The 15301-nt window shown below is 46.6% G+C and overlaps 2 protein-coding genes across 2 annotated transcripts in view; one reads left to right on the forward strand and one right to left on the reverse strand.

Annotated features, from left to right (window-relative positions):
- Nucleotides 1-3639, forward strand: part of RIMKLA (ribosomal modification protein rimK like family member A) — a 41205-nt gene extending 37566 nt beyond the window's left edge. The window contains exon 5 of the mRNA XM_056123410.1: nucleotides 2926-3639. Within this exon, the coding sequence (XP_055979385.1) occupies nucleotides 2926-3416 (491 nt within the window). The 3' untranslated portion in view covers nucleotides 3417-3639. The remainder of the gene's footprint in view (nucleotides 1-2925) is intronic.
- An 8783-nt stretch (nucleotides 3640-12422) lies between these two features.
- ZMYND12 (zinc finger MYND-type containing 12) overlaps nucleotides 12423-15301 on the reverse strand; it is a 34629-nt gene continuing 31750 nt past the window's right edge. Inside the window, exon 9 of the mRNA XM_056123501.1 lies at nucleotides 12423-12717. Within this exon, the coding sequence (XP_055979476.1) occupies nucleotides 12423-12717 (295 nt within the window). The remainder of the gene's footprint in view (nucleotides 12718-15301) is intronic.

Here is a 15301-nt window from a genome sequence, read left to right on the forward strand (position 1 = left end):
AATGTAAATTACAATGTAAATAATTATAAAATAATTACAATGTGAGAGCCCGGCAAGCTACCGAGAGTATTCATATGCCAGACACAGTAACAACAAAGTCTCCAATGGAGACGTTACTGGGCCCGCTGGAGCAATTACAATGTAAATGTAACAGATCATTCTTTTTATTGTTATTTTTGTGTGTGTGCTGTACCTTGCAGTGTTTCAGGGCTATTCCTGGCTCAGTGCTCAGGGGTCACTCCGAGCAACGTTCCAGGGACCAGGAGGTGCTGGGGATTGGACCCTCCTGCATATAAAGTATATAAAGCATACTCAGCCTGTTGTGCTATCTCTCCAGCCCTCAAACAATGCATTTAAATGGAATACAATTATAATTAACCCAAAGAAAATTGATTTTTCCTCCATATGTGGTGGTACTAGAAAGCTGCTATTTATGTTTGGGTCAGATACTAATAACCCTATCCTTTAAAACTCTAGATGAAATTTGGGTTCTGTTTGGGTAAATGGAGATATTCTAGGAAGAATAGAAATTCTTGTCCCCATCACAGGAATCTGCTACTGTGAACCATCTCGACTAAATTTGTATGTTGGTGATATGAAAAAAATTACAATGACGATCATTTTCAAAATCACCACATGAGCATGTCATGACAATTTAGTGAGCCGTGGAAAGGCTTGACACATCACTTTGGTTCTTCTGCGAACACTGGGTGAACAGTTTCTTGAAACAGACTCCATGCTAGTTGTTGGGAGTGTAGCAGTTCATGGATGAGTCGGTGCCTTTGGGCAGCTTTATGGTCCGTCCAGCAAAATAGACACAGCAGATCAGTGTGAGAGACTGTGAGGCCGGGTGTGGAAGAGGCAAACATCCACTGCAGATAGACATGTTCCCCTATAACCATGTGCTGTTCTGTGGTATTGAGCTCTACATTTCAACATTTTGTCTTCTATAGTCACCTTACAGAGAATCTGGTTTTTTTTTTTAATTTATTTTATTTTGACCTTCTAAAAGGAGTCGCCCCTGGCAGTGCTGGCCCTGGGAAGTAGCCAGAGCCTCTGCCAGCGATGTTCTGCCCCACAATGCAGAGGGCCACCAGGCCTACCGAGTGGCATCTGAGGGCCAAGCCCAGCTGAGGGGGCAAGTTCAGGACCTCACAAATGCTACACTTGTGCTCGAACACTTGAACTATCTCCTTAGTCCCCAGAATTCAGGATTAACTAGGAGTCACCCATTCTATAATTTATCTGTGTTGCTATTTTGGGCAAGGGGCTGCTATTTAAAGCTGTTTTATGGCTGTTTCCTTATACAATGTGATGAGTATAGAGAAAAAAGGTAAAGACATTAGCTATTGGACCTGAGAATATGAGTTGTAAATCTTTCCAGGGAGACTAAAGCGCAAGAAATAAGTCAGAGTCGAAGTTCTCCAACAAGTCAGGCCAGACTTAGGTAGGATTTTATCTCAAGCTTCTCTTCTTAAAAAATCATTTTCATTTTGCTAATTATAAAACAGTCAAAGTAGAAAAATTGGGAAAGAGAGAAGAGCAAAATGAAAAAACACATTTATCATTAATTACCCTTCAGAGACAACCAATATTAAAATTTTGGTATTAGTACCTCAGTGCAGTAGGCAACATATTCATCATGTAAAAAAATTGATAGCATTTTTTTCTGACTATTAAAATCAGTCATAGTGAGCAGTCTTATAATACTTACGATACTTCTTATGGGTTTACAGACTTTCTGAGAGAATCACTATTAGTGATTATAAAAAAAAACACACACACTTTGTATGGGCCAGAGAGATAGCATAGGGGTAAGGCACAGGCCTTCCATGTGGCCAACCCTAGTTCCATCCCCAGCACAGCAGGCGTGACTTCTGAGCACTACTGAGGTGACCCAAAGCCACACCCTCCCCCCATACTCTTCCCTTTTACTGTGAGATATTAGATTCTAATGTTTTATTTATCCACCACTGCACTGTACTGCACTGTCCTCCCGTTGTTCATCGATTTGCTCGAGTGGGACCAGTAACGTCTCCATCATGAGAGTTGTTGTTACTGTGTTTGGCATATCGAATACATCACGGGGAGCTTGCCAGGCTCTGCCACTTATCCACCAATGGGTACTTATTGGGTGCCTCACTGTGTACCAAACCTATAATATCCAGTATTTTTTGTTTGCTTCTTTGTTTCTTTGGGGCCACACCCAGTAATGTCAGGGCTTACTCCTGACTCTGTGCTCCAGGTCACTCCTGGTGGGCTCAGGGAACTATGTGGGGTGCCAGGTTGGTCGCCTGACAGCCAAGTGCCCAACCCACTGTACTATTGCTGTGGTCCCAAATATCCAGTGTTTTAAACAACTGCCATCAACATCTTTAAGCACAAAGCTTTTAATTTTATTCTTGGGGAGGGGAGGCTTTGGGGGGGAATGTTTAGACCACGCCTAGGGTGCTCAGGGGCTAATCCTGATTCTGTGATCAAGCTGGATCCCTGATGGTACTCAGGTAATAGGATGTGATGCTGGGGATTAGATCTGGGTCAGCCACACGCAAGGCAAGCACCTTCCCTCCTGTACTATTTCTCCAGTGCTTCTTTTAAAATAAGGTTGTCCATGTCAGTGCTTGGGAGGGGGCCGGTGGTTCTGGAGATTGAACTCAGGCCTCCTGCATATGAAGCATGACTCCATCCCTCTAAGCTGTGTCCCCGGCCCATAAAGCTCTGATTGGTCCATTATGTCAGGGTCAGAAGACCGAAGCATGCGAGAGCTTCTAAAGAAGAAGCAACCACCTTGCTTTCCCAGAGATGGTCCCATTTTCCATCCAGACCTGAGTGCAGTACCTCAGTGCCCCTCCCGGCCATCCCTCCCCTCCCTGCCCCACTCCCGTTTCCTCCGAAGCATTTCATGTCCCTGTGCTCTCCCCACAGGTGGCGTGGGTGTCATGTGCCCGCTGACAGAGCAAGGCAAGCAGCTGGCCATTCAGGTGTCCAACATCCTGGGCATGGACTTTTGTGGCATTGATCTCCTCATCATGGATGATGGCTCCTTTGTGGTGTGTGAAGCCAACGCCAACGTGGGTTTCCTGGCCTTTGACCAGGCGTGCAACTTAGATGTGGGTGGAATCATTGCTGACTACACCATGTCCCTGCTGCCCAGCAGGCAGATGGGGAAGCTGGCCGCCCTCCCTGGGCTGGCCAGTCCCAGGGAGCAGAACGAGGCAGACGGCTGTGCTTCAGCTCAGGGAGTTGCAGAAGGCGTCTACACCACCAACGGTGGGTCTACCTCTAGTGAGAGTGAGCCCGAACTGGCAGAAATCCGGGATTCCGCAGCCAGCACCACGGGGGCTACCCTGCCCAGGCTGCCCGAGCCCGGCTACAACATTAACAACAGGATTGCTTCCGAATTAAAACTTAAGTGAATTCCTGCTTTGTTGGCAGCATTGAAACCAAATCCTCCTGCTTCCTTAGTAGTTTCAAGTGAATCAAATCTGGACTGATGTGATTTCATTTGCACAGAAAACCAGAAATCCCACCTGGGCATTCAGCTTTCTTTCTAATGATGATTTAAGCAAATGGCTTGGCTGTGTGGTTTTTACAAAGACAAATCGAAAGGCACCCGGAAGAGCGATCCCAACTGATCCATTTGAGACCAGTATCTGCTGCGAGCACTCGAATATTATGGGCTGGGGTTGCTGCTCTGACTCGGTGGCACTGCTTCTGGCTCTGAGCAGTGGTGCCCAGGAACTCAGACAGGCTTCTGGAAATCCTAGACTCTAAATCAATCATCACCTGGAGATGTGTGCAGAAGAGGGGGGATGTGACTGCAATTATGAGAGAGAGTGTGTGCTTGTGTGCGTGTGATGCTTAGAGAATACATAGTCCAAACACCCTTAGAGGATCAATCTCTCCTCCTCATCAATCACCCTGTTTCTCTGGCACTCAGGAGATAGTGTTGCGGGAGTTTCCTCATTAGCATTCGTAGTGAAGCACTTTGTAGGAAATGAGATCGAATAGTCTGGTTGATCCGTATCTGACTCTGGGACAAGGACTTTCTACTAATAGCCGATTTGCGTTTAGAGACTTGATTCCACTAATGTCAGTCGCCAGCAACCTCTTGCACCTTTGCTGCCTTTGGCCTCAGCTGGAAATGCTCTTCAGTGAGCTAGTGGCTCCACAATTTCTTTCTTAAGCATGCACTAAAATCAAACACCAGGGACTTCCTTTTCCATGGACTCTGTTCATTTGTCATACAGAAGCATATATCACAAATCACAACCATCCTGTTTTTCGTCGATTGCCTCGAGCAAGCCCCAGTAACGTCTCCTTCGTCCTAGCCCTGAGATTTTTCTAAAAAGTGCCATATTCAAGGCTCTTTCAGAGTTAGGAGAATGAGACCGTTCACTGTTACTGGTATTTGGCATATTAGGTATGCCACGGGGAGTTTGCCAGACTCTGCCGTGTAGGCAGGTTACATTCAGTAGCCTGCCAGTTTGTCGAAAGTAGGAATGAGATGATGAGATGAAGCCGATATGTTGGTTGTTGTTTTTTTTTAATCATAGAATACCTACTAGAAGATAATAATTTCTCTCCTTCATAGAAACTTCGTATATTCTTCAGCTGCTGTGTAGATTGAAGCCATTGAAATCACAATCTAATCCCCTTGATATTGGAGTCTTATCCAGATTCCGGAGACCTGTTCTTGCCCACTTTTCTAGGCCGGGAGACTCAGGTCTCAGGAATCACTCATTGCACTTGCAGGGAGGGGAAATATAGACATGACAACAAGTGCTTTTCATTTTAACTCTTAGAGCAGTAAGATGATCCTTCCATTAGTATAAGTCATGGAGAGGGAATGTCCCATCTCTTCTTATTTGAAGAACGACCTAATGTTAGCAAGGATACCTTTTTAACCAAATACTCTAAAATACACACACTCAAGGGTTACTCTTATCGAGACTATTTCCTCAGAAGCTGTACTCTTGAGCTGTGGTGTTGCATGTGCCAAGAACACTTAGACTTCCTTTTTGAATTTACCTCTGAAGCCATTCAAGGGAAGAAGCCTCACAACCTCACAGTCGGATCTTGCTTTCCACATCATCCCTCCCCAGAGGTAGACAGTCCCAAACACCGTCACCTAGTTATCAGATTTATTTTTCTAATGCTGTTTGACTGTTAACAACATCCTTCCTCAAAAAAAGCAAATCTGTTCTTAAAGGAACAAGACTCACCAGCCTTGGGAAAGCTCCCAGAGATGGTTCCCAAGGAGGGGTCAGCAGTGTTCAGCACCACTGAACTCAACGTGTATCTTTCCAAGGTAACTACTTTGATGGCAGTAACACCCATTTGCATGTATAAATTCCTGTAATGATCTACTATAAATGTACGGTGTGTGTAAAGTCAAACTACTTTCTTTCTGCCCCCAACATATTTAAATAGAAATCAGCTCTTTAAATATCTGTGACTAGGATCAGATCTCAAAGTTAAAACTGTTCCTTTGAAGAGATCTGTGCCATGTCATGGAGATAGATACCACATAGGACACTGGTCTAAGTGCAGCCCAGTATCAGGTACATGTCTTGTCACGGGTCTCAAACACCTGGAAAGTGATCAGCTTCACCTTCCTATCTACATGTACTGCTCAGGGTAGGCATAGAATAAAAGATCATTCTCAATGGAGTTTGCTAGATTCTCTCCGCACAAACATCTTGGTTAAGTGATGCCATTCTGGAAGCCGTGTTTACTTATTCCCACTGTTAGTGAAATCTCAGCCTCCTTCCCCCGATCCATTTCATCTAAAAAGATGCTTGTGGACCCATTTAATCTAAAAAGATGCTAGTGGACCCACTAGTGGATCCCACTAGTGGCAGTTCTAGTGGGCTGCTGAAGACTGCTTTTAGACTTAGAGTGAGAATTCATTTTCCAGCCATTGGTGACTTCTGTAGTCAGCGGATCACCCCTTGGAACCTGCCTGGCGGGAGAGGCCTGGATCACAGAAGGATCAGAGCCCCTCCAGGGTTTCCACTGCCGGTGTGGACCATGCCAGCCTCAGTCAGGCAGACAAGCCATATGCATCAGAGCTGCCCACAATGCCTGCTGGGAGGAACATGAGACGTGTAGACCTGTAGACCTCAATTCTGGTCCTGGTTCTTTCTTTAAACAACTAGTTGGGTTTGTGCAATCCAGTGAACTTGGTTTTCCCATGTCCCCATCCTTGAAGGTGAAGGAGATACCTATTCTGGTGGTCATTCCTGGAGGTGCTTTGTAGTTGAAAAGAGTTCAAGAGACTGTAGTGTGTGTGTGTGTGTGTGTGTGTGTGTGTGTGTGTGTGTGTGTGTTGGCAGGCAAGAAGGGGTTGTGAAGAACCACTCCTACATCTGGTTTTATAACCATTTCCTATCCCCCCCTCCTCTGAGAGGATAAAGAAAAAGGCCAAGAATTCTTGGCATTATTATGCTAAATAGTGGTGAGAAGTCTGGGAAAGGATGCCAGATTCTCAGAGACCTGGCCAGAGAGGAGCAAGGCACAATGTGTATTCAAACACCTTCTGATATATCACAGAGACCTGAAACTCTTGATTCCTGTGCTAATGGACCGTCCTCTTATGTAACATGATTTGCAGAGTCTATATACAGCCTTCCCATTACCTGGTCATTGCATCTTGAAACTGGTTGAAACTTGAATACTAGTAGCACAGTCATTCAGAATACATATGATTCTGCGAATCACAAATCACGACCATCCTGTTATTCGTCGATTGCCTCGAGCAGGCCCCAGTAACCTCTCCTTCATCCTAGCCTTGAGATTATATTCAAGGCTCTTTAGGAGAATGAGACCCATTATTGTTACTGGTATTTGGCATATTGGGTATGCCATGGGGAGTTTGCCAGACTCTGCCATGTGGGCAGGCTACATTCGGTAGCCTGCCAGTTTGTCCAAAGTAGGAATAAGATAATAAGATGTCATAAAAGATGTCACGCGGCCGCAAATGTGGCCGCGCGGTTCCGGGAGCTGGTTTTTATAGTCTCTGATATGATTCTGCACTTGGGGAAAATGTCTTCATGTTATCCTCTGATTGCTGAGGAGTTTGGGTTGCCAGAATCCATGATTGGGGGAGAGAGGGGCAGACTTTAGGTCTTTTGTATGTGATAAACAATCTACGTGGATCAGAAGTACATTGCCATCGACTCAGAAGGGGTACCACAACAGGAAGGGGTGAGCAGGATAGGGAAAGATAAAATTGTGGAAGGATTTATGACATTTCAGTGGCAGTTCTAGTGGGGAAAAAAGAATCAATGGTTCTTTTGTGAGTTTTCATGAAAGAACTATGATTATATTGGTTCAGAGGAAGGGGTCTCTGAAACTGTTCTGTATAAACATAAGGAGATGTATAAATTTCTATATACCTCAGAGGAAGAGGCCAAGATCAATTCCTTGTAAATGCTAGTCCTGCAAACATTCTGAAGATTGAAATAGCTAACTGGGAATTCCAGGATCACCCATGAAACAATTAGCCCTACAGGGAGAAAAGATTGTAATTCCTAGTGAGCAAGCCTAGAGCCATGGCTCCCTCAGGTTGGTTTATGGAGCCGTGTTGGAGTGTGAATCCCTAAGCTATAAAACAAGACATTCCAACTTCATACCTTCACTTCCAAGTTACCCTTTTGTCCTGAAGATGAGGCTCCTGCTTGCTGTCAGTCTATGCAGATGCTTTGGGAACAGCCTTGACGACATTTTTGTTACTGTCCCTCGAACATGGTGTCCTTAGATCTGTCACTGTAGCCAGATGAAAGACTGGTGCTGTTTTTGACTGCCGGAAACTCATGGCTTTTGTTGTGGTGGTGATGTTTTTTTTTTTTAAGGCAACATGGTTTATAGTACTGATAATGGCAGGGTTTCATGTATCACATAGTCCCTTACCACACCCGCCTCAAAGTGTCCACTTCCCTCATTTTGCTCTGTATCCCCCACTCCTCCCCATCCTATACTATCACTTTCCTCATCCTTCCATAGCAAGCTTCACACTGAGGACCAGTTCTTGGTTTCTGTTGCCTTTGGGAATTTGTTATTCTCCTGCTATGTGTCTTTGTCTCCCACATATGAAAGATCATTCTGTGTCTGGCCCTCTCCTGACTAACTTCACTCCACATGATACTCTCCAGATCTCCAACCCTGAAGCAGCAGATTGCATGATTTCATCTTTTCTTGGAGCCTAGTAATATTTCGCTGTATATATGTGCCAGAGTTTCCTTACCCAATCATCTGTTCTTTGACACTTGAATGGTTTCCATAATTTGGCTACTGTGAACAGTGCTATAATGAACAATTAAATGCAAATGTCTTTTCTGGGGGGCTCTTAGGATAGATGCCAAGGAAATTGCTGTGTCATACAAGGAGCTCAATTCCTTGTGTTTTTGAGTAATGTTCATATTGTTTTTCAAAAGGGCCTAAAAGACAAGCCTTCTTTTTTTGTTTCCTTTTTGGGTTACACCCGGCAATGCACAGGGGTTACTCCTGGCTCTGCACTCAGGAATCACTCCTGGTGGTGCTTAGGGGACCATATGGGATGCTGGGAATTGAACCTGAGTCGACCGCATGCAAGGCAAACGCCCTTCCCACTGTACTATCGCTCCAGACCCCAAGACAAGCCTTCTTTTAATGTTTTCTTAAAATACAGAAACAGAGATTTCCACTCTAAGTCTATGACTAGACTCCATCACTATCTCTTCCAAAACTCACATAGCTACGTATACAAACATTCTTCTTTTAACTTTTGTTAACTTCTTTCTTGAGGCTTGATTCTGGACCCAACATTTTTGTGTTTCATGTTCACTGGAGCTCCGAGCTAACACTAAGAAAGTCATGTACAATGCTAGATTTGAGGCCCCAGGGATAGCAACCCTTTGGAACCCAGTACAGCCCCCATTTGATAGCTGGGGATCCATAAAACTGGGGTGATTTAGCAAGTCAGCAGCGAGGCTGGGATGCAGGCTGCCTGGCTGCCTGTTTGTTCAGTTGAGCCTCCTGACAGAGGCTCTCCATCCATGCTGCGTGCTGGACCCACCGTGACCATCCCCCTTCTGCTGTGCCTCTGCTCTGGAGCGGACCGCTGTTGTTCTGGCTGTGGAAAGTTCCATCCTCTAAGGTGAGAAGCCTGAAGGTCTATCTGAGGTCTCCAGTACAAGATGGCTCGGGGCTTGTGCTGCCTTCTACAGAGCAGCCAAAACCACAGCTTCACCTCTCACTGCCTGCAAAGGACTTGGAGGTCCCAAACTTTTTCACCTCAGGTGTACTTGAAGGAATCCTAATTGATTAACATGTTTCAGGAGCAATCAACCACAAAGCCAAAAGCGCCCTCCTCTTCTGTTTCACAGGGCACCCCTTTAGTGCAGTCTTCCTGTCAGGGCCCAGATGCCAGCTGAGGGCTCCTCCTGGCCTCCTCACCCTTTCCTCAGCCAAACAAGGGAGAGCTCTGTGCTCCAGTTCCTGGGCCTCGGGTCCACATGGTTTCTAAGAGGCTTTATATTTCTGCAGTTGCTGCTGACTGCAAGCTTCTGCTAGCTTATTTATTGTAAGTGGCATCTCTTCTCTGTGGCCACTGAGACATGATGTTCCGATCATGCTCGACTTCCACTTATGCCAAGACGCAAATGAGTTTGTGTGGGACTGTCTGCTTCGGTGATGTCAGAAGAAGACACCGGGCAAGGCAGACAGACCCCCTGTTCATAAGGACCCACACATACCACAGAGAGCGCCCCCCACCCCATGGTGCCTGTCTCCCCTATTGAGACATGCTGATCCCATTTGTTTTCATGCCCAGCTGTCTATCGACTCTTTCTGTTTGATTCCTATAATGCCCTCACCTCCAAGATTTTAAAAATTTGTTTGGGGGCCACACCCCAGTGTTGCTCAGGGCTTACTCCTGGCTCTGCACTTAGGGGTCACTCCTGTCAGAACCGGGGACTGAATTCAGGTCTGCCACATGCAAGGCAAGTGCCTTAGCTGCAGTATTCTCTCTCTCTCTCTCTAGCCCCCTATATTCACCTCCAAGATTTGACCACCTACCACCGGTGGCTTATTCAAGGCATTTTCCACAACAAACATGGCTTCCTCCTCAAGAGCCACTTGAACGCCATCTTTCTCTACTCTATGTGATTATTTGGATTGAGACAGTGTTGGCTTATGACATGTGGCAAGGCATGCAGGTGCATTCAAGTGAATATCACCACACCACACTCACCACCAAGACAACAATGACACTTCGTGGTCCCCTGAATCAAGTGCCATTTTTTTATCCCTACTTGCCGGCCACTTATCACCACCACATTCACATTCAGTTGTCAGGGCCTTCATGCTTTTTTGGAAAAGCAACACACACCCTGGTAAATGGTGCTCGTTTGAACTACACAGCCCCGGTTCAAATCCTGGCTCCATAACATGCAGCTTGTGTGACCCAGGGAAAGTCGCTGAATCTTGCTGAACCTTTGTCTCATCTCCTACAAATGTGATCAGTAATCCCCTCCCGAAAGTGAGACACAGCCCCATGCCTGCCTTCTAGCAGGTTCTATCCTCTTGCTTCCTCCACGGTCAGTGATCACAGACAGAGTCTTCCCATCCTCCGGGCTCAGAGCCAAGGCCTAAAAGCCACAGACAGCAGCTTTCCAGCTGGGACAAAGGAACACGGGCTGGGTGGGGGCGGGGAGGTGGCTGGCGGCTCCTCAGACATGCTATAGTTTGGGCTTAATGGTTGGAAGGTCCCATCCATCCTTGAAATTGTCTGATGCCGTCGTGTAAGATAGAGGGGGTATGTTTGGCTTAGAAAAACCCCGGAAGAAAGGAGTCTGCCTCGGACAACTGGGAGGCTGCCAAGCTGCCAAGCATCCCGACCTTGAATGATTCGGCACCTGGCTTTTTTGGCTCTTCCTGTATGAAGTTTGCTGGCTTTGTATCAGATGGAAGGAGGAATTGCCAGGGACTTGAATTGAATCTGTCAAACAGGGCGAGGGGAGTGTAGAATGCTGGGGACTGTGCTGGGAACGCAGATAGTCCGACAGCACCATCTGGACTTAGCAAAGATGACAGCCCGGAAATCAGATGGAGGTAGCCAATAAAGCCCCACGTTCTGCTGTCCTGGTCCTGTCCCCAGGGGTGACTCCCATAATCTCCTCAAAGAGGAGTGTTGGGACTCTTCATCTCTGCAGAGCTAAGGTCGCTCTAAGGGCAGGACTAGGCAGGTGGTTTTAGTGCCACCAGGCTGCACCAGCCCAGCGGAGCTGTTTCAGGGATTTGCTAAGCTGGCTGTTAACCCAGACATTAAGGGGGAAAAATGATAAACACATACGATTAAATCTATTTAAATAAATTAAAATCATAGGTCGCTGTCACTGTCCTCCCGTTTTTCATCGATTTGCTCGAGCGGGCCCAGTAACGTCTCCATTGGAGACTTTGTTGTTACTGTGTTTGGCATATCCAATACATCACGGGTAGCTTGCCAGGCTCTGCCGGAAATCATAGGTAAGGCTCAAATGTATCCCTTCCCAATCATTTTGCTAAATTTGGCTGTTTACTATATCCGTGCTCCCGAGGTTCTAGGCATCTATTGTCTTTGGTGGAAATACTATGTAAAGGGATGGTCTTCTCAGCACACCACTAGGGACATCACACTGGGAAAATTAAATCAGCCACAGCAGGTGTTTCTACTGCAGGGGTAAATGCCATTTAGTCATATTTTCCCTGGAGAGCTGGTTGTTGAACATTTACCATTAAACAACTGCCACGTGGGGTGGGACTGAGAAAGAAAGTGATACAAGTAAGCGTTAAAAGATTCAGCTGGGGTAGTGGGGGGGGGGGGGGTTAAGAAGTGGGTTCTCTTTCTCTGAAGCCAAATACCGTGGTGGTAGCAGAACTGACTTGGAGTTTTGTTTTGCTTTGTTTTAATCCACTTGAAAATACTGCTTTCTCTGCTTGTTTTTTCTTGCCTCTTCTGTTTTTCATGCGTGAGAAATCGCTTGCGTTTTTCTCCTTAACTAATAGAGTGATTTATAAGGTTCTATCTTACCTGTGGGCTATACTTCAGCTACGTTCCCTGCAGGAAAGTGAAGAGTAGATTTTGCTGCCTAATTGGCAAACTGGAAAATGTGTTCTAAGGACTCTATCTTAACGAGGCCCCCCCAAAGAACTCATTTCCAAGTGATTAATACAGCAATAGCAATGTTAACGTCTCCAACAGAGAAGAAATCATTTATAAATGATTGTTTTTGCTGTTTTTGCTTTCTATTAAAATTACTATGGAACGGATTGCTTTGTTTGCCTTTATCCCCCAAACCAAGTGTCTTTTGGTGGTTCTTTTGAAGTAAGAATCACATGATGAATCTCCATTGGATGATTTTTGCATCATGAAAGGAGGTTTCATAGAAACCTCACCCCATTCACTTGCATGCCAGCTGCATTCTGAAAAACCCTAATTTTCCTTTCAAAGGCAGAGTGCCGTTTGAATTGTAATATTGCCAGCTTTCAACTGTCCAGATGATGGAGGAAAATACCATCACAGATGGCATGCGCTTGTTGTAGGCCTGCTCAGCCTGCTCTTCGGGACTGATATTTGAAGAGGCAAAGAGCAAGTGAGAGTTGAAGGCCACTCCAGATGCCCAGGGAATGGAAAGAACCCATGTGCCCACCCATTGAGCAGAGAGGCCCAGCCATCGGGACGTTTCCAAAGGTTTTCTGGAAGAAGGCGTGATAGGCTCTTTAATAACTGGGGTTGGTACTAGGTTGGTGACCCTTGATCGTTGGTCAGCTTTGTAAGGTCCAGGAGCTGCTTACTGGTTCCTGGTGAGGGTCTCCATGTGACTCACAGAATGATTGTTGTGCCCAACACTGATTTGGGGTGTGACGCTCTAGCTATCCCATACACGTTGTTCTTCAGCCAGACCACAGGGAATGTGACCTAGATTTCTTTTTCAGTGGGTATGAAAATCTTCACACTACAAGCAAGTAGAGTGAATATTTCGGTAAACTCCCCAGATTGTAAATGATCAAAATCTTCTATTTTTACTGCACTTGTCCATCTCTTTTCCTTATGCATTTTAAAACTCACAGACCCAGTCTTTGCTCCCCTCACCTTTTTCAGCATGTGTCTCTTTTTTTTTCTTTTCTTTTTGGGCCATACCCTGCGATGGTCAGGGGTTACTCCTGGTTCTGCACTCAGGAATTACTCCTGGCGGTGCTCAGGGGGACCATATGGGATGCCGAGGATCAAACCTGGGTCAGGGCGCGTGCAAGGCAAATCTCTACCCACTGTACTATCGCTCCGGCCCCAGAATGTGTCTCATTTGATAAAAGGGCTGGTTCATGATGCTTTTGACACATGAAACAAGAGTCAGTGATTCCTTGACACCATCTCAATTAGGTGTTCAAATTACACATTTTAGACACCAGTGGATCTGTTGGCTCAGGAAATACTTTTGGGAGGGTCAGTGACTGCGCCCCCACCGTCCTAGTGGACAGGTGCTGAAACACCCCATACCCCAAGAACACGTTTAGGCCAGTGACCATTACCATCCCATGTGGTCACAGCTCTGAATTTTCAGTCCTTTAGCAAGAAGCCGGTGGTGGGGCCTCCTCCATTTCCAATGTCCTATGGCCACTTTGGAGCCTTTCCTAGCTACCTGATTCCAGCACCCCTCCAGCTGCTCCCTGCACCCCTGCTTTCCCTGTAGTTGGGACTTTTGCTGCAGGAATTTCCTCAGGGAAAGAGGGAGCACCTCTCCTCCACTGACCTCACATGCATGGCCAGGCTCTCCATGACTCCCCGCCCCTGAGTCCTGACTGCTCTGGGGGTTGGAACCTTAGGGGCTGCATTTATCATGAGGGATGTGAGAGAACATGTGAAAGGCAGCACCAGCCACACCTCAAGGTGCACCTCTGACTAGAAATCAGGCAAGGGGGATGGATGTACGGCTTGCTCTGGAACTTTCTTTTGCTCTAAAGAACATGAAGCATGCTGCTCACTGGGGAGCTCCATCAGTGCTGCTGGAGAATTCTAGAACCATGCTGAGTTCCTGCTTTTGGTGAACTGATGAACATATGTAAGAGTGTGTCCTTATTTTGAGAAACTACACATGAGCATGAATATGGAGGAATAAGTAGGCATCTGGGTTTTATAGTCTCTGGGTCTTGGATGTTGATGGGATTACACGGAAAACCCAGCTCCTGGAAGAGAGCAGCTCAGAGTCTCCTGCCCCTGCGCCTGGCTGTCCTCGCTCAGGCCCCTTGGAGGGGGGCGGGTTGAGTTTCCCTCCCCGCCCTGAGCAGAGTCCCGGCAGCCGAAGACCTCCGGAACCAGCCACAACCATGCTGAGACCACTCGCCACATGCATGAAGGTATCAGCAGAGGAACAAAGGCATGCGGGTCCCGGGGCTGAGATCTCCAAGCCTGCTCGGATCTGGGCTGAGCATCCTCCACCCAGATCCTCCATCTTCCAGTAGGCACCAACTGCCCCCCCCCCACCCCCCCCGCCCCCCCTCTGTGCCGTGTAATCCCATCAACAGCCAAGACCCAGAGACTATAAAACCCAGCTCCCAGAAGTAACCTGCCCACACGGCAGAGTCCAGCAAACTCCCCGTGGCGTACCCAATATGCCAAATACCAGTAACAATGATGGGTCTCATTCTCCTAACCCTGAAAGAGCCTTGAATGTGGCACTTTTTAGAATCTCAGGGCTAGGACAAAGGAGACGTTACTGGTGCCTGCTCGAGGCAATCGACGAACAACAGGATGATGATGATCGTGATCGAAGTAGGCATCAATTCTGCAATTTCCAAATGGTTCTGAAAATAATATCCATGGGGAACAAAAATGATTAAGCAAATGTGGCAGTATGCTCCCACTTGGGGCATCTGGGCAAGAGCTATATGGGAGTTCTTTGTAGAAATAGTTTGAGTAGATCTGACATTGCATCGACCTCACTACTGGGCTCACCTCTTCCTGGGAGACATTCAGTTTCAGGGCATTTTTTTTCTCTTTCTTGGGTATGTTCCTTTCCTCTGGGCCCATGATCTGTAACCAAGTTCTCTCACTTTTACAAGTCCAACGGCTACGTTATTTCTCCTCAAATGTTTCAATGTGTCTCAGAGTTGCCAGCTCCAATCTGAATTTTCACTATTGTCTCAGAGGACAAACTCACTCTGTTTCCAGGACTGCCTCTAGCGCCCACCCCCGCACCCCCCACACTCAAGCCAGAGAAAAGTGTAATAACAGCGCACAAACTCAGCAGTTATAGTCTTCTGCTGTTGTCCTCACCCCCAC

The sequence above is a fragment of the Sorex fumeus genome, unplaced genomic scaffold, assembly GCF_029834395.1.
Source record: "Sorex fumeus unplaced genomic scaffold, SorFum_2.1 ptg000047l, whole genome shotgun sequence".
Classification (NCBI taxonomy): Eukaryota; Metazoa; Chordata; class Mammalia; order Eulipotyphla; family Soricidae; genus Sorex; species Sorex fumeus.